Source organism: Cervus canadensis, chromosome 20, assembly GCF_019320065.1.
Source record: "Cervus canadensis isolate Bull #8, Minnesota chromosome 20, ASM1932006v1, whole genome shotgun sequence".
Classification (NCBI taxonomy): domain Eukaryota; kingdom Metazoa; phylum Chordata; class Mammalia; order Artiodactyla; family Cervidae; genus Cervus; species Cervus canadensis.
The window spans coordinates 6,920,633-6,938,899 of record NC_057405.1 but is presented as its reverse complement, the minus strand read 5'-3'; the positions used below and the strand labels follow the sequence as shown (position 1 = coordinate 6,938,899).

Below are 18,267 nucleotides of genomic sequence, written 5' to 3'. Positions count from 1 at the left end.
ACATCTGATGGTGGATCGTGCCCCTAACAGAAGGTTGACTAGATACAGCAGTCCCCAACCTTCTTGCACCGGGGACCAGTTTCATGGAAGACAGTTTTTCCACAGACAGGTAGGGGGGTTGTTTGGGGGATGATTCAAGCGCATTACATTTATTGTGCACTTTATTTCTATGCTATTACATCAGCTCCACTTCAGGTCATCAGTGTGGGAAAACTAACAAGATGGCGCCAGCCCGGCTCCCCTGCCCCACGCTCTCCTGCTCTGTAAACAGTGACTTTAGGTGGTTATGTAGCAGCTGAGATCACTTATCGCACTGCACATGCACGTCATGAGGTGCCCCCTTGGCCACAGGCTGCTTTTGTTCTGTAAGTACATATAAGCTTCACCTGGAAAAGCCCGTCAGGCTTGTGAGCAATTACGTTGTGTGATGTCCGCTGCTACAGCTGCTGCGCCAGCCAGGAGGGAATAAACGCGTCCGCGGTGCCTTCGGCTCCTTGCGTTTTCTTCCAGCCGCTTAGCTCGTGCCTCGCCTCCCGTGGGTTCAGCAAACACTGCACACAGTGAGATCCAGAGAGAAAACTGACGCTGTGAGCAGGATCAGCATACAATCAGGTATTAGATCCCAGAGACTGAGGCCCCCTGGACTAGAAAACATTCTAATCATTAAGCAAACTTTATAGTCTGGGCTCTGGATGAGGAAGAAAAAGACTTCCTGAGGGAATCCCAGGTCGCACGGAAGTAAAGAATCTGCCTGCCAATGCAGGAGACACAGGAGACCTGGGTTCGATCCCTGGGTGGGGAAGATCCCTTGGAAGAGGAAATGGCAACCCACTCCAGGATTCCTGCCTGGAAGATCCCATGGACAGAAGAGCCTGGCGGATTGCAGTCCATGTGGTCTCAAAGAGCTGGAAACAACTGAGTGAGCATGCATATGCACAGGCACTGAATATTTGTGCCTCCCCAAATTCATATGCTGAAAGCATAACCTCTAAGGTGATGCTATTAGGAGGTGGAATCTTTGGGCAGTGATTAGGTCATGAAAGCAGAGCCCTTATGAACGAGTGCCCTTGTAAAAGAGGCCTAAGAGAGCCCCCTTGCTCCTTCTGATGTGTGAGAACACAGCAAATACATGACTGTCTATTAACCAGAAAGTAGGCCCTCATCAGACACCAAGTCTGCATGTACCTTGATCTTGACTTCTCAGCATCTAAAACTGAGAAACAAATTTCTGTTGTTTATATGCCATTGAGGCTATGGTACTTGTTATAGCAGTCCAAAATAAGATAGCCTGGGATTCAGCCAGCCAGTGTCTGATTATAAGTGTTAAGGGTATAATCAAATAGAGGAAGGGGTGGAGACTGGGAAAGGGGACTTTTTGTTTTAACTAGGGTGATAAGTGAAGTTTGAGTCAGGAGCAACATTAAGGAAATAATATCTAAAAAGAACACTACATGTTCATCTCCACAGGGTCTGAAAATGTGTTTCAGAAAAATCAATATTCTTTTCTGATTAAAAACCAAAATCACATTTAACAAAAATGACAAGAAGTAAATATATCCTTAACATGACCAAAAAAGCATGTATATACTTGTATATACAAGTGTGTATATATATGTACATGTGTATGTATATATATAAGTGTGTATTTATCTCAAAACCCCAAAGCTAGCAAGGATCCACCATCACCAAAATATGCCCTGATCTCACCATGAACAACAGTCAGCAGATACTACAAATTGGTGGACTACATCAAGACCTACATGAAATAGATAATTTAATAAAACTATAACTGATAAAAGAAATTCCTGTAAATTGGTTAAAGACATAAAGGATTCATGCTGTAACCCTAAATGAATAAGATACTGTGAAAAAATAACAGGAAATTAGAAAAACAAAACAAGATAAAAAAAACAACTTCTAAAACTAAAAAAAAAAAAAAAGCCATGGAAATTAGAATTCTATTGGATGGAATAAGTAGCAGATTAATTAGAGCTGAAGAGAGAAAAGATAAACAGAAAATAAAAACAGGGCGAATACAATGAAACATCAAAGGGGTGACTATAGAGCAAATTTTAAAAATATTATATTTTGAGATATTTGAATACATAGAACTACAATATTCCTCCTAAATTTGTGATTGCTTCCCCCCCGCCCCCGGCCCTTTTTCATTCAGTATCTTTCACCATCCTGTTGTATAGCCTTGGGAACAAGTGCAATTGATTGAATCACAGCTGTTATCCTCTAAAATGGACATGACTACCATTTAAAATGTGATGCTCTACTGGACAGTTTCCCATATTGTCCTTATTATAGTATACCTTTATTCAAACTTAGAAGGTAATTGTTCCTCAAAATTTAATTCAAAGTTACCATGTAAATATATGATAAATTGCTAAAATAAAGACAGATGTGATTGTATAGAAGCATTAAATCCATGTTGAGATTTGAAAGAACTCTCATAAGGGGTCTTGTCCTTCTTTACTGGAATGCAGGGTAAATTTCCTTGCCCTGTACTTGTGAGGTAGATAAAGTTGGTTTTGCCTTTTCTGATTATCGTCTATCCTTAAATGAGGCAAATTTCTGTCACGATTTTTACATCTCTAGTTTTACACAGTTTGCCACCAGAGCTTGTTGCATAAAAGACTGCCGAGAGCGTGACTATCAGATATTAAAATACTTAATTAAACTGAGATTGACCTCAGTCATTTCATCAATCTAAATCAACTAGAGAATGTGTCAGCTTAACTTTGTAGCTTTAGTTAAAACAAATGCATCTATATAACCAAGCAATGATAGTAATATACTCACAGAATCTTGAGAATCATGAATGTTCATGATTTTTTTTTTTCATCTCATCTGAGTGAGAGGGGAGAAGAAAAGACCTTTGGACAAGCCAGATGATAAAATCCTTATTGTGGCATTGAATCACTGCAATTTATGGCTAAAAGTGTGACTATGTAGACATCATCATTGTTCTCATGGCTGAAATCAACATTGAGTAACATTGGCTAGTTACCTATTTCTCTAAACATATGATCTTTCTGTTTCCTGGTGGTATTAGGTCTTGAGAGTATTGGGCTCTGCTTTATTCATCTGAATATGACCCCCGTGCCTTTCTAAATATTTAATACTTGATAATACTATTTTAATCAAGGTTTCTGTCAATATCCTTTTACTGAAATAGTATGCTTTTTAGATTGTGAATCTGTAATCTATTTGATCTGCATCATCAAGGAAAAGTATATAGTCATTTGTCTATTTTAATTTGCTCACTTCAAAGGGAAACCCAGCATCTCCTTCTTGAGGTCTTCTTTTCTCCACAATTGTCTAAGAACTTCTAGAAGTACAGTCAGTTCAAACGGGTCAGATTTCTTCCCAATGATTCATTTGTTCAATCCACTAGTGTCTTCATTTTCCTTTTTATTTATTTATTTATTTTATTCCCCATCCTTACGGCCACACTGTATAACATCTGAAACCTAGCTTTACGCAGAATGACTGCAGTGAAACCTTGCTCGGTCACTCAACATTCGAGCTATAATGGTGTGTCTCTTTTACTCCACACTTCGATAAGTAGGACAAACACCATACTTGGGTGTCTGGGTTCAGAGAGCTTCTAAGCCTCAGGCATGTGGGTTCACCCAGCAAATTTTAAGCCCAGAATGTTCATTCCCGTCTCAGGGAGGACCTCTTTGAGGTCCTTAGGTGTATTTACTTCTCAGTCAGAGCCATTCTAATATTTTAGAGCTTCTAATATTGTTAAAATTCAAATGGGACTGCATTAGGGCCTTAAGACACCTTTCCTCCCAGAAATGTGCCCACTTTCTCCACAGAGAATACACTGCGGGCCCAGATAAGGGGTCGTAGAAGGCAAACCTTCGGCAGTGTACGGAGTTCCACACTTGAAAGTGGAGGTGTTAGTCACTCAGTCGTATCTGACTTTTTGCCCACTAGGCTCCTCTCCATGGAATTCTCCAGTCAAGAACACTGGAGAGGGTTGCTATTTCCTTCTCCAGGGGCTCTTCCCGATCCAGGGATTGAACCCAGGTCTCCTTGCATTACAGGAGGCGTCTTTACTGTCTGAGCTAGCAGGGGAGCACACTTCGTGGAAAAAGTACCCACAGCTTTATAATTTGATAGCTAGGGCACACTATTTATAAGTTCTTTTCCCTGTAACATAGAAATCCTATTTCTAAATTACTTTGATGCATAAGATTACTATTGTTCAGACATTTTCTTAGACCTCCTTGAGATCAAGCAGGCAAATTTTGATAAAATTTCATTTTTAGTATTAACCATGGCAGAAGACCACGGGTAGAAGTGGCCTGTAAAATGTTCCTCAAACAAGGGAGTCCTGGGAATACCACAGGATCCTTAAAAACAGTACTGTCAAGTCCGAGGGAACACTCAATCCCAGCCTGGCCATGTTTCAAGGGTGAAGGACTTTAGGAGTAAAGTGGGTGGAAAGCAAGAGAGTATCTGAGGTCTATCTGGAGACTGAGAGTCCCTCAGATGTTTGGTTTAAAAGAATTGGAGAGAGCTTTTCTGCAATATCATTCACCTTCTAAGGTGCCTTCAGAATCTATGCAGTTAAATATGGCCTCTGAACAGTTTGAAATAGGTTATATAACATCTCACAAATTTTTACAAAGGCCTTTAAGTACACTGGTATAGTTACAGAGTATAAGAAACTTAAAAGTGTCAAAGGAACAAGCATGTATTTACTATATACATACACATGTATAAAGTTATATACACACACATATATAAATACACATAATTATGTACGTAAATAATTTTATAATTACCTCATCCGAATTCAGTGTGGGCTCGGTTACTCAGGACACCCAGAGATCCTGATGCCCCCTGGTGGTCACTGAATTATCACAGATCTCCTTGACATCTGAAAATCCACTGGGTTTGAAGAGCTAAAACGTTGCAAGATGAAAAACCTTGTAAGCATGTAGAAGTAATTTGCATAATTTAAGCTAGTTCTTCCTCTCAGTGCTGGTGATTTATGGAATACAGAACTGTAAGTAATGGGTGAGCCTCCCCCAGCAAAATCAAATTTGGGAAAAAAATTCTTAAGCACAAGTGGGCATGTGTTAAGTGAATTTGAATATAATGTGTCACATTTCCCTGCTTTGTTTACTAGTTATTTTAATAACAATCAAATAATTAAAGTTATTTTATTTAATACTTTTGAATATTTTAAGTGATCAGAAAATTTCAGAGTGACACCTCAGCAATGTTCAATTTGACTTATAATTTTGATAAACTATTTTTGTTAAGCTCTCTTGAATTAACTCAGTAATTTCAGTTAAAGAATTATAATTTTAATCTTCTGAGTGTTACCAATTTATCCAACCATGCAAAAGTGAATGAACTTTTATAAAGGCACAAAATATAGCCTTGACTTCTGACTTCTGACCTCTGACTTCCTATACTACTAGATAAATCTGAAAATCTGAAGAATAAGTAAAATCATTGCTATTTATGAGCTTAGCCTATGTACATTTTTTACACTGGACTACAAGTAAATATTTTATATATACTACATAAATCATGCTAATGTAAACATATTAGTGATTTTCCTGCACAGTGGAAAGATTGTTTACATTTAGACTGAAATCACAAATAGAGAACCCAATTTTCTGTAATATCTATTAAGTGAGACTTTTTTTTTTTCTATTTATAATCAGTTTCTTCTGTACGGGACCTTTTCTTTCTTTCTTTGTTTTTTTTAGGACCTTTTTTAATTCAGTTTAAATTACCCCTTTTCTGTGATGAACTTGCATTTCCACATTTACCAGCTGTGAATGCATTTAGACAGTAAGTGCAAAACTAGTAGGTTCAGAAACAGCCCTTTGATTTTGTTGTCACTGTTAACTATTTAGTTTGGCAGCCTTGGGTGTGTAACTAAAGTCTCAGGTTCTTCCTTTCCCCTCTGAAGGCCTGTTTACTACACACACACACATACACATACACACACACACAAAGGCTTTTATTTGAAAATTTATGGAACTTATTCCCTGAAGTCATTAGAATTTACTCCTAAGTAACTATTCCTCTCTTAAAATTGGAAAATATCTCCCAAAGATAAACAGTGAGGTAAATATTAGTGTTGAAGCAAGTTAAATGAAGATAATAGCTGTACCCTCATTTGGAATGTTTCCTGAATTTGTACATTTATTTTCATATATGTACAGTTATGTGTGATTATCAGTAATCAGATAGATAAAAATAATAGTGCATAAATATTGGGCATATTTTCTTTGTATCTGAAAACAGGCATTTGTCATCTTTCTGCTATACAGTTAAGAGAGATGTTTCAAAAGAGGGTTTATAAATGTAATATTAAAGTTCTGGTCTCTTTTTTCCAAAATTATCTTAATATAAGCAGGGTATTCAGCTGCATTTCCCAACAAATACATAAAAATTAAAAAACAATTTTTCTAGAATTTCTGCTTTGGCTCACATGTGTTGGTTATATATATGCCATTTGGTATTGTTCAGGAAAATGATTTCTAATACATTTTCTAAACATACATATATTTGCTTTTCTAAAATGTGCCTTATTGATAATATGCACAAATAGATAAGATGCTAAAATAAACCATTTTAAAAGTGATAGAAAGGAATTAACTATTTTAAGTTATTTTAAAATAGGAGTTTTGTGAGCTGATTATTTTTTTATTTCAATGGCTTCATGTACAAAGAGGTTTATAGGCTTTGCTGCTAGTCAAAGAGTCTATTACTAATTTATACATTGTTTTTATATATTAAAATGTATACTGTATAAAACAGTATAACAATCATCCTTTCCTTGACTAAGTCATTTACTTTAAGTTAAATTCCATGACTTCTTTATCACTGTTCCTAGATACAAAGGAAAGAAGTTGGTAAACCTAAAAATGAGTATCGTTGTACAACTCTGCAGGCAAGACCGCCAGAAGTCTGGCACGTGTGCATTTAATGCAAAGTCTCTTGCCTGTAAAAATAAAAGCAAGGCTGAACATGCCTCTATGTCTGATAGAGAGAAGGGACACAATAAGGAGATTCCTTATACCACCTACACTCATCAGAGTGAAGGATGTTACTTCTTTGGTTTCCTGGTCTAATGGAAAGGTATTTGTATTCACATCACTGAGTATTAGTCATTCAAGAGATGAAAGGAATATTTTAAACTTTAAAGGCTACCTTGGTGTCATTCTAAGAAGTGGGGATGAGACCCTGGGGAAAGTGTTGAAATTCTGGAGAATTATTTTAACCATTAGAAGTGGTTTCATATCTGGGAGTATGTGAGATTAACAGTTTTATTGCCTACGCGTGGGGATCTACATTCTTAGTAGTAGTGTTTTACCTTACAATTTTTACTCCTTAAAGCACCCGTTTGTGTAAATACTGCTTAATCTCTATAACAAGTGCACTCTCCATCTTTTTGTCTAGTTTCAAGGTTATTCTATTAAGTGGTTTACATTTTCCATGCATCTTCTAAAGGGCACTAAAGATGCTTTTAGTTATAATTTCTAAAATGTTTAATAGGGGTAATGGCTAGGAACAAGTAATATTTAAGAAAGGAACTAGAGACCCAAAGAGAGGTTAGAGGGGAGGAAATCTCATTTCTATTTTCTTCATAATTGCATTAGGCAAGTAAAAACTACAGGAGACAATTTTTCATAAAATACAATTTTAAAATCTGGGGATCTGTCATCTCTGAAAAGTCTTTGCTATAAATAAAAGAAACAATTCAATTTACTTTACATATCCAGATAGAAAAGATAGGAAAAGTTTGGAGTCTTAGACAAGGTCAAACTTTTTGCCTCTCTTACATAGAGGCAAATCATGAATGACAGATTTTTTTTTTTAAGGAGGAAATATATATATATATATATATATATATATATATATATGTCCTATATATATATATATAGGACAGGAAGAAAATGAAACTCCTCTTAGACATGTGATCAAGTTACTAGGCTTGACCTTCGGATTTGATGATTTGGCAATTAAGGTTTTTAAGTTCTTCATCTTATTGTATTACCCATCTTTTGAATTGCAAAGTGTCTGAAACTGCCTAACGGGAATGGGATTCCTCTAGGCAGTCGTCCTTAATATTTTAGTTAGACGAAATCAACCGGCGATGTTGGTGACACTTTTTATTCTTAGTTTGCCTTTGAAAGGTAATTATTGACTAATTATTGAAAAGTACTCAGTATGTGCGAAAGAGGTCTTGCTCTTAATTTAACTTAATTGAATGCATGGTAACATTCTTTAAAATTAAATGTAATTTATGCAGCGAAATGGAAAACGATCAAAGTGGGGGGAATTCCAGGAAAATCTCGGAAAATGATACGCATGTAAGAAAAACGTTTCGGAACCTCCAGAAGTTTCTCTTGCAGTGTTCTATTTAGTCCTACCAACTATCGGTAAAGGATAGGGCGGGGGTGAGGGGGGCACATAAAACAAAAGACTTCCTTTCTCCACTCCCTTTTCCTCTGGTTCTCTTGCCAGAGCTTGTTGCAAACTCTTGGAAACATTGTTTGAACATAATACATTTGATTACTTTCATTCTACCAGAGATTGTGCTGGGTGGTGCCTAAAGCTGTCTTTGGAGTAACAGAAAAGAGTAGTAACCCTTCAAGAAAGAAAAAGAACAAAGTTACCCGACCCGCGGAGGTTGTGAGTAACCACAACAACAAAAAAGTGAAAGGCACTTTACTTAAAGGCACAGCTCATTTCACTGTCCCGACTCCGTGCTTGGTAGCTGAGAGAGCTTGCATCGCTCTGGTTTCTAAAGGAGCGCAAGGAGCACCGCTATAAACACGACTGTAAATTGGAAGGGTTATTTTAGGATTGATTCTGCTCCGCGAAAGCTGAGATTGCTAAAAGGCAAGAGCCCACAGCAGCACGCACCTCGGCTGCCATCCACGTCCTCCTCAGAGCATCCAGAGCCAGCCGAGAGCTCCGAACCTGGAGGGAATCCTGGATCCGCAACCTGACTCCGCTTGCCGCCGATTGGCCCGCGCCCCTAACCCAACCCCCAAGGCTGGGGCGGCCGTTTCGCTGGGACCCGCCCCTAAGCCCTGGGAATCGCCGCCTGGGAGGCCGGCTAGGCCTGCCACTCAACCCGAGTGGCGGAGGCTCTGGGCTCGGAGCCCCGCCCCCTCCCCCTAATTGATATTATTGGAGTGTGGAGCAAGCGGCCGGTCTGCAGTCGGAGACTTGCAGGCAGCAAACACAGTGTGAACGAAAGGAGGGGGGGGGGAAATTTTTTTAAAGCTAAACGTGGAGCAGCCAGCCGGAGATCGAGAAGGGGAATCAATGCGTGGAGCGCAATAAAAAATAAAAAGCCCATATACTTCGGAGCAAACAGCATTTAAAAAGCTACGGCTCAACTGAAACCGAAGATAAAACCTGCTCATGCACCATGGTTTTTCAAACTCGGCACCCTTCATGGATTATTTTATGCTACATCTGGCTGCTCCACTTCGCACACACCGGAGAAGCGCAGGCTGCAAAGGAAGGTAAGGTGCTGGGAAAGCAAAGTTTGTTCTGACTTATTTATTTAGCTGTCTACCTGCAAGAGCCGGCTGGTCCGCGGGGCTGCCGGCCGCGCCTCCGGCGCCCGGCGACCCTCCCCCGCCGGCTCCCCGCCCCCTCACCGCTCCGGCCGCTCCAGGCTGGCCGGTGGCTAGCGGGGCTCTCTGAGCCGCCTGCAGCCCCGCGCCCAGGGCCGTTCGCCCGACGAGAGTGGGATTTCTGGCGCAGACTGTCCAGAGGGCGTGAGCATCAAAGGAAGGCGGAGGGGGGGCAGGGGTTCGGGGTTGTGGGAACCGCCGACGAGCTCGTTCTCCCGGACCCGGGGCAGGTCAGATCTCTTCCTCTAGCCCTCTGCTCTTCCTCCTCTCGCCGTTCGTCTCACTGGGAGTCAGCTGTGGCCAGAGTTGGTCGGAGACCGGGCTCTAGAACCCTGGCCAGCCCGCCGGCGAGCGGCTGGAGCCTTCCCTGAGGGGCCGTGACTTGTGTGAGCTCCGAACGCTCGGGTTACTAATGAAGTGCTCACTGCGTCGGAGGAGCAGGAGCGGGCCTGCGCTTGGCGCTCGGACGCCGGCGCGGAACAATAACGCCGCGGAGGTGAAGCAGCGGACGGCGCGCTCCCCGCGCCCCGCGGGCCGGAGACATCTCCATTCAGCGCGCGCGGCGCAGGTCCTGGCGGCCGCGGAGACAGTGGCCGCCCAGCGGGCTCGGCCCGGCCAGGGGCGGGCGGTGGGAGTGGGGGGCAAGGGGAGGGGGACAAGGGGAGGGCTGGGACTGTGCAATTGATCAAAAGATGCCGCCTGGGCGACCAGAAGTCCTCAAACCTCTGCCCCCACAGTTCTGCAGTTACGGAATACGAGTGATCGAACCTTGCAAAAGACATGGACCCCAGGGGCTAGTTCTGGTTCATGAGAGCAAGATTCTTTGGGGCAGCTAGATACGCCTGTATATGGCCTTTTCCTCTCCTCTTCTCCTTTGAACCATTGACAGAAGGTAAAAATACCTTTCGGTGCCTGTAGTTGGAGCTGGGGAAAAATAAATCCTGTCAATGGAAACGTCTTCTGAGCAGTGTCACAATCTGCCCACCCTCCTCCATATCGTGCAGGCTGTACGTCTAAAGCTGATTTCCCGATACTGAAAAGCAGAATACTAATAATTACTTGTCCCTAAAGTGTGGAGGATGGAGGAATCTGTTACCAGATATAGGTCTTGGGGTCGGGAGTTGATGTGCATCGGTACTTGCTTCATCTATGTCTGAAAACTTACTGATTTAGTGCTGCTTTTTACGATTCTCTTCATGGGGCCTTCTTCGGTCAGGCAAACCTCTCCCCCCACCCCCGCAACCAAACGCCGTGACCTACTCTGATCCAGCCTGACCTTCTGACCCCAGGTTCCACATCTGCAACCTGTGTTGATGCTGAACCCATTCAGAGCAAACCTTAACTTCCAGCTGTCGGTTTCGCTGTTGCAGATGAACACACATCTGCTAGAAACACAGTCATACACACCAAAACCCACATTTCTACTCGCGCGACATCAGAGACTAGAGACATGGAATCCTGCAAACTTATATTGATTGCTTCGGGATCTCGGGACCCGAGGAAAAGTTTGCACCGCCGGGGCGAAACCCCGCGCGCTAGCTAGCGCAGACCCCGGCTGGAGTTTGAGCTATAAATAACTGCATCACTAGGGGGAGAGGTTCCTGCAGTCAGAATGGCTTGCTCGCCCGCGTTTCTCTTCTGGGTGCGATATACGTGGAGAGGATTCTGATTCTAGGAGGCCGAATTCTTTACATGCAGAAGTGAGCTGTTTAAAAGGTGGGCGGGGGTGGCGAAGGCGCTCCGCTTCTCGATGGCGAACTCACCCGGCGTGTCGCGGCGGTCAAGGGCTGCCGTTCTGGGAGCGAGCGAGCCCCGAGGCGACGCCGGGGCACCCAGGGGCGAGCGCCAGGAAGCGCCTGGAGCAGGTGCCTAGCTCTCTGGAGCGGATGGGAATGATTAGAGAAAGATAAGGGACCTCCTTTCTCCACTTTTCCCGCACATGTTCTCTCGGGGAGGTCGGTTCCCTCTACTGCGAGCGCGCATATAAGTCAGTCTAACGCTTGGAGGCGAAGTGCAGCCGCTGTATTTCCTCTCCATTAAGGCTGCCGCCGCGGCCCCCTCTGAGGAGACGCTTCCCGATAGCCCCTCTCCTCCTCCGGCTCCTTCTGGAGCTGGGGCGCCACCGGTTCCCTGGAGTGCCCAGGTCTGGCGGAGGCGTAATGGATGCTCCGCGCGGCGGGCGCGCCCGTCTGGCAGCCCCCGCCCCGCCCCGCCGACGGCCCCGCCCCGGCTCGCGCTGCTGCCCGCGCGGCCGGGCGCCGGCTCCCGCGGCGCGCCCGGCATCTCGCTCCTCGCCCGCGCCCCCCGCACCCCCACCCAGCCCCGCCGCGACGGCTCAGAGTCCCGGGACCGGGGACCGCACGCCGCGGCCCGATCGACCGCCACGCTACGCCTCCGCGGGCGGGAAGGGAGGCTGGAGCGGGAAGGCGAACGCGCGCGGTTACCGGCTGGTCTAGAGAGCGGACCGCGGAAGGGAGACGGGCTGAATCTTTGAGCTAGTTCAATGCTGAGGGCCCGGCTTCCCTTCTGCTTTTATTTGTTCGTTTGTTTCTCTCTTAACTTGTTTGCCGTCACCGCCCCACCTGGGACCCTGGCTCTCACCCCAGGCTGTGCCGAGGGGTAATGGAAAGGCAGTAAACAATCATCACTGTGCTTATTTCACCTTCAAAAATGACCCAAGAAAGTCTCCTGGCTTTAAAATTCACTTGTCACTACGAAAGACGGAAATAATAATAATAATAAAGTAAATCATCTCTAAAGAAAAGTACATAGACCCACTTTGTGCATGTTGAGGACAAAAACAAACTTTAAAAACCATTTCCTATAAATTCAGTAGTCCAAACATTTATTGATGTTCCTAGTTCGAAGTACAACTTAGTTTTAAAAGTGTGGCTTTAAAAATTATTATTATTATTTGAAAGGGTGTGTGCTATCATGGTCTTCCTGAGAGTCTGAAGTATAAAACATCTTGGGAAAAAAGTGTTTGTTTTCAGTTATAGGGAATAACCTTGACTAGTGTGAAGGAGTTGATAATATCAGCTTTCTCTCTTTTCTTAGAGTAAAAAATTTTCATTACCTTTAACACCACAGTTGTTTCCCTCTATTAATAGTTACTGAAAAGTTTATTTAAGCATGTATTTCATTTGAGCTCAAATTTTAACATTTTGTTGAGGTTGATGGCAAGCATATTTACATGCCTGAAAATATATTCACATTTCTGGACAGATTGATTCATTTGTTAAAATGCTATGGAATCATGGAAATATTTTTGAAGAATACAAACTCATGTAACTCTGAAACTAGTTTGAACAGAGTGAATGCTTTAGGAGATTAATTGTCATAAAAAGCAGTAAAATGTATCAAATTGGAAGTATGGTATATATTAATGTGTGACATTTTAATGCATTATCTTGCATTATATTGTATTGTAAATGCATCAGGAGCATTTATTACATTTATATAAATATTAATTGCATTATACTTTATGGTAGTGTAAGAACAGAATACAACTGTTTTTAAAAGTCAAGTCAAAGTTTGAATATCCCATTTTGAGAATTAGCTAATGCTTTGAAATATTTATAAATTTAAAAAGTAGAAATATTAAAAACAGATGTTTGAATAACCCAGAAATGTATCTTGTAAGTGATAGGCAGTTTACTTTTTTCATAATAACATTGCTTAATATGATTTTTAATTATATTCATTTTGGTTTAAGAGAAGACATTGTGTGTGGAAAGTTAAAAAAATAAACTCCAATTCTCAAAAGGCACTAGGAAATACTTTTTGAAGAATAGTACAAGGCAGTGACTGAGGAGTAATATGGAATTATGCTTTATTATGTTAATGCTATTTTATTTGACAAAGTTTAGAGCACACAGTGGTTTACAAAATTCTTTATAATATACAATTACTACAGAATCAGTATGCATCATATATCATTTTTTACCTGTGCTTTCATGCTTTTGAGTTTTTAATTAATTTTAATATTTCAATATAAAAAAGTAAGTTGGTTTTTCAATATCTTTCTTCCCTTAAGAAAGTGGAATATTTTTGTCAGGTAGGTCTATATTTCATCATTCACTAATATAAATAACTGTTTATATATTTTAAATCATAAAGTGATAATTGTTTTAAAAATTAGATTGACTTTAATAACTTTTACAAACATTTTCACTTTTCATCTAACATTTAGAAATGCAACTTTCTTTTTCAGTACTACTGCTGGATTCTAAAGCACAACAAACAGAGTTGGAGTGGATTTCCTCTCCACCCAATGGGGTAAGTGCTTCTCCTCACAAAATATCATTATTTTATTTTTTATTTTTTAAAGTAAAAAATAAAACTTTCCCTTCCCCAGTGCAGTTATTCAGATTCTTCACATTTAAATTGTTTTGATTTCATATATCTTGTTCAATATTTTGTTGGGTTTATAATGAGACATTGAATTCTTGGAGTAGAGATGGTATACTTAGAACTCTGAAAAATAGATTTTTAGAAAAACTCTTTAACCATAATCTTTTGAGTTCTTCTGTGAGTGGGACCATATGTCAGTTTCCAGGCTATAAATGTTAACTAATTACAGAGAATATGCCTTTCATGAACTCAAACCTCTTTAGTTGCTTTATACTTCTTTAGTATAATCACCAGGTAGGTTGTGTGTAGTTCTTTAAAAACAGTAGGTAATCTGTTTTCCTCTTTTGAAAAACATTTTAGCATTATTCAAAATATACTTGAAAGGATAACTGAAAGTGTGATATGCTCAACATTTTAACATAAAATTTACTATGAAATATGATTTGGATTCTCCAAAATTTGTACTATGTGCTACCTGTTCTTATTAATCAGAAGTGATGGTAGAGCAAGCACATATCAGAGTAAAAATCTGTTACAGTAGATGAGTGAAAGCTGTCCAATAAAAGCTTATGAAAATGTAAGTAGATTCTAAAAAAATTCTGACTGTTAAGTTTCATGTATCCAGAAAGATACATTACTTACTTAAATTTAGTTCAATGTCGATGTCTTTGGGTATTATTTTAATTGTGAAAGAGGGTACATACTTCATCCCTTACTAAGTAAAAAGGCTCCAAGAAAGGGGATTGTAACCCCCATTGTTACTTAAGTTAATCTTTGGTACAATAAAACGTTTGGAGTCAAAGAGCATTAAGTATGAGTGAAGACATAAAAAGTTTGCAAAGAATGAAAGTCTGACAGATTTTTGAGTGTAAGAACATCATGAAATGAACATGTCATAAGCTGGGGAAGTTAGTTTAAAAACGTAAAATGTGAACAATGCAAATCTGTTTAAAGTAGATTAGGTTTTTAAAATGAATATTTGAGATGCTTAAGATCATATTGCAGTTATCTATATTGGTCAGAAAGAGCTTTGAAAAAATGACAAGTATTTTACAGATTAAGTATAAAAAGTAGGCTGAGTTTGAAGTATGAATGTCATACTTACCTTGAAAGTTGAATGGTTTCCATGAGTAAAATAACATGCATTATAGGAAGGCATTCACAAAAAAATGGAGCACCTTTCTTGCCAATGATAGATGTGGCCCATTTTCCACCCTTCATCAGTTAAAACAAATAGAGATAGAGAATGGTTTTTATCTCGTAAGGAGAAGTAAACTGATACATGTTTCTAATATTTCATCCATGCAATCTGTAAAATGATAAACCATGACTTTCTGTGTTATCTTGGACTGAGATGGACATTTTATCAGTGCAAAGTATCTTGAGTGAACTTAACCCTACATATCTTACGAATCAGCAGATAACATTAGACAATAATGATTGACAGTATATTCCATGTATAAAATGGGTTGGCTTATATGTGGTTGAATATCTAACTGGAAATAAAATGTTATTAAGATATAAGTGTCTAGAAATAATTTTATAAGCATACCTTAAGAATACACTAACCAAACTAAGACTTCTTTCCCGGTGTAGAAATCAGTCTCTTAGAAGTAAGATAATAAATCAAAAGTTGCATTAAATGCATTAATTTTGCCTCACTCCATCTTGAAGTTTCCCTTCAGGAGTAAATTTTTAAGTAAGCATTAAAGTTAACTGAGTTTCATTGGTAGTAAAATTGATTTTGCATACATTGAACAAAATAATATAATTGTTCTTAGAGCTAGAAAAAAGAGTTCTTCAGATGTATTCCTTTCTAATAATTAGCCTTGGCTTCTTCTAACCAGGGAATTGTTAAAAAGAGCACATTTATCCTTGGAGCTTTTCACTTTTTGGTAGATGCTATTACTAGTTTCACTTCTTTTAATAATTTCAACCTAATTAAGAGACTAAAATCTGCTCATCCAAATGGATGAATTTGGTTATATTTGGCTAAGAGCCATTCAAGAAGATTATAAGCAGCTAACTGAAATGGAAAACTACGCACTCCATTAACTAGTCACAAACTTAAGTTGTGTTGAGTAAAAAGCTGAACATGATAATGGGCTGTTAGCTACATTTGAGGACCTTTGATGGTGTGTATAATAAAATGGTAGCAAAATATGTCATCACAAGAAATTTCTGAATTTCAGGGTATTGCTACTTTGTCTTGTTAGTTTTCTCAGAGCTACTTTTAAAAGTAGATATTAGTATTTTACAGAATATTTAAGGAAATTGATGTTTCTGGTCGAGTTTTACAAATGAAACTCATTACCCCATGCTTATTTTTTTCCCCTTTGCTTTTCTTGAAGCAGTAGTTTAAATATTGCATCCTGTGTGACTTTGGATCAGAAGACTAACAGGATTTTATATTTGGCATTTCCTGTTAGGGAAAAGAATACAAATAGGTGACAATTTCACTATTAAGGTATCATAAATACAAAGTTGGAAATTTTGTAATAATGGTAAGAAAGGATATAAGTAACAATTGCCTTAGGCTTTTAGGTGAAATGAATTTATTAACCAATAAGCAATATAAATAATATTTAGCAAGGTTTAATAATCTTTAAATTGTTGCAAATTTGGCTGAGCTTATTATTTTCCTTTTTTGTGAAAATAAATGAGTTTGCTGTAGTATGTATTATATCAGCATATGAATGGGCATTTTTAAACATCTGATATTTTTCCTGTCAGAACGCTTATTACCTACATGTGATTCAACATGCTGGTTTGCCATGGACATTTTATTGTCCGTTAATGAATCATACTTTTATAACTATTTATGGCTATGAGGCATTATGGACAATATTATATACAACACTGCAGTAAATAAATCGCTCTGTAAAACGTGACTCCTTTATATCTCATGTCGCAAAGATTGTGAAAGATTCTGCATTATGAGTCTCAACATGTGTGAAATGCTCTTGCATTTCAGAGTCCTCTTGGAATTTTCTTCCCTATGTTTTTAGGTACTCTCTTAATTTAAATATAACATCAACACTGAAAATGTCAACGGAGTGATCAAAAATTCTGCCGTGTAGCTGTATGTATATGCATTAAATGGTAATTTAAGTCATTTCGTTATGTGCTTTAGTCTATAAAAATCATAAGCTCAGTGGAGACATTGGCATAAGCAAACATGTAAAAAGCAACACTAATACACCAGCAAACAGATACTAAGCAAATGAAAGATGCTTAGTGAATAATACACATACAAATGAAAGATTTATTGTATGCCTAAACAATGTAAGTAACCTGAATGATGTTCTGCCACCAGGATGAAGCTGAACAGACTTATTCTAAAGGTTACATTGTCAGGGTAGGAGTTCACCTCACTCTTTCAAAGATACGCATTTGTGCCCCACTGAAGAGTCCTCAGGCACTTGCACAACCCTAATGTTATTATTTGATGAATGACTGATGACCTTTTCTAAATTTTACAGTGGGAAGAAATTAGTGGTTTGGACGAGAACTATACCCCAATCCGAACATACCAGGTTTGCCAGGTCATGGAGCCCAACCAAAACAACTGGCTGCGGACTAACTGGATTTCGAAAGGCAATGCACAAAGGATTTTTGTAGAATTGAAATTCACCCTGAGGGATTGTAACAGTCTTCCTGGAGTCCTGGGAACTTGCAAGGAAACCTTTAATTTGTACTATTATGAAACAGACTACGACACTGGCAGGAATATAAGAGAAAATCTCTATGTCAAAATAGACACCATTGCTGCAGATGAAAGTTTTACCCAAGGTGACCTTGGTGAAAGAAAGATGAAGCTTAACACTGAGGTGAGAGAGATTGGACCTTTGTCCAAAAAGGGATTCTATCTTGCCTTTCAGGATGTAGGGGCTTGCATAGCTTTGGTTTCGGTCAAAGTGTACTACAAGAAGTGCTGGTCCATTATTGAGAACTTAGCTATCTTTCCAGATACAGTGACTGGTTCAGAATTTTCCTCTTTAGTCGAGGTCCGAGGGACGTGCGTCAGCAGTGCAGAGGAAGAGGCGGAGAACGCTCCCAGGATGCACTGCAGCGCGGAGGGGGAATGGTTAGTGCCCATTGGAAAGTGTATCTGCAGAGCAGGCTTCCAGCAGAAAGGGGACACTTGCGAACGTAAGTAACATGCGCTGTTCAAATTTCACTTTGCACTTTTTTCTGTTTCAGTGTCAAAGATTTCAAGTAATAATGATTATTTGAGCAGGTGAGTCAGTTTGTACCAGCAGTCCCATTT

At 39.8% G+C, this 18,267-nt stretch overlaps 1 protein-coding gene and 1 long non-coding RNA gene across 7 annotated transcripts in view; one reads left to right on the top strand and one right to left on the bottom strand.

Annotated features, from left to right (window-relative positions):
- Nucleotides 1–213: 213 nt before the first annotated feature.
- Nucleotides 214–8,999, bottom strand: LOC122422907. The gene is made up of 3 exons (XR_006264009.1): nucleotides 8,920–8,999; nucleotides 4,809–4,928; nucleotides 214–551 (listed from the first exon to the last, which is right to left on the bottom strand). It is a non-coding gene; the product is annotated as an uncharacterized LOC122422907 (long non-coding RNA).
- A 202-nt stretch (nucleotides 9,000–9,201) lies between these two features.
- EPHA7 (EPH receptor A7) overlaps nucleotides 9,202–18,267 on the top strand; it is a 201,957-nt gene continuing 192,891 nt past the window's right edge. For 5 of the 6 annotated variants that reach the window (XM_043439572.1, XM_043439570.1, XM_043439569.1 and 2 more), the window contains exons 1-3: nucleotides 9,212–9,530; nucleotides 13,858–13,922; nucleotides 17,480–18,149. In XM_043439572.1, the coding sequence (XP_043295507.1) occupies nucleotides 9,434–9,530; nucleotides 13,858–13,922; nucleotides 17,480–18,149 (832 nt within the window). In that variant the 5' untranslated portion in view covers nucleotides 9,212–9,433. Of the gene's footprint in view, nucleotides 9,531–13,857; nucleotides 13,923–17,479; nucleotides 18,150–18,267 lie in introns of all 6 variants that reach the window. The other variant, XM_043439571.1, reaches the window with a different exon arrangement.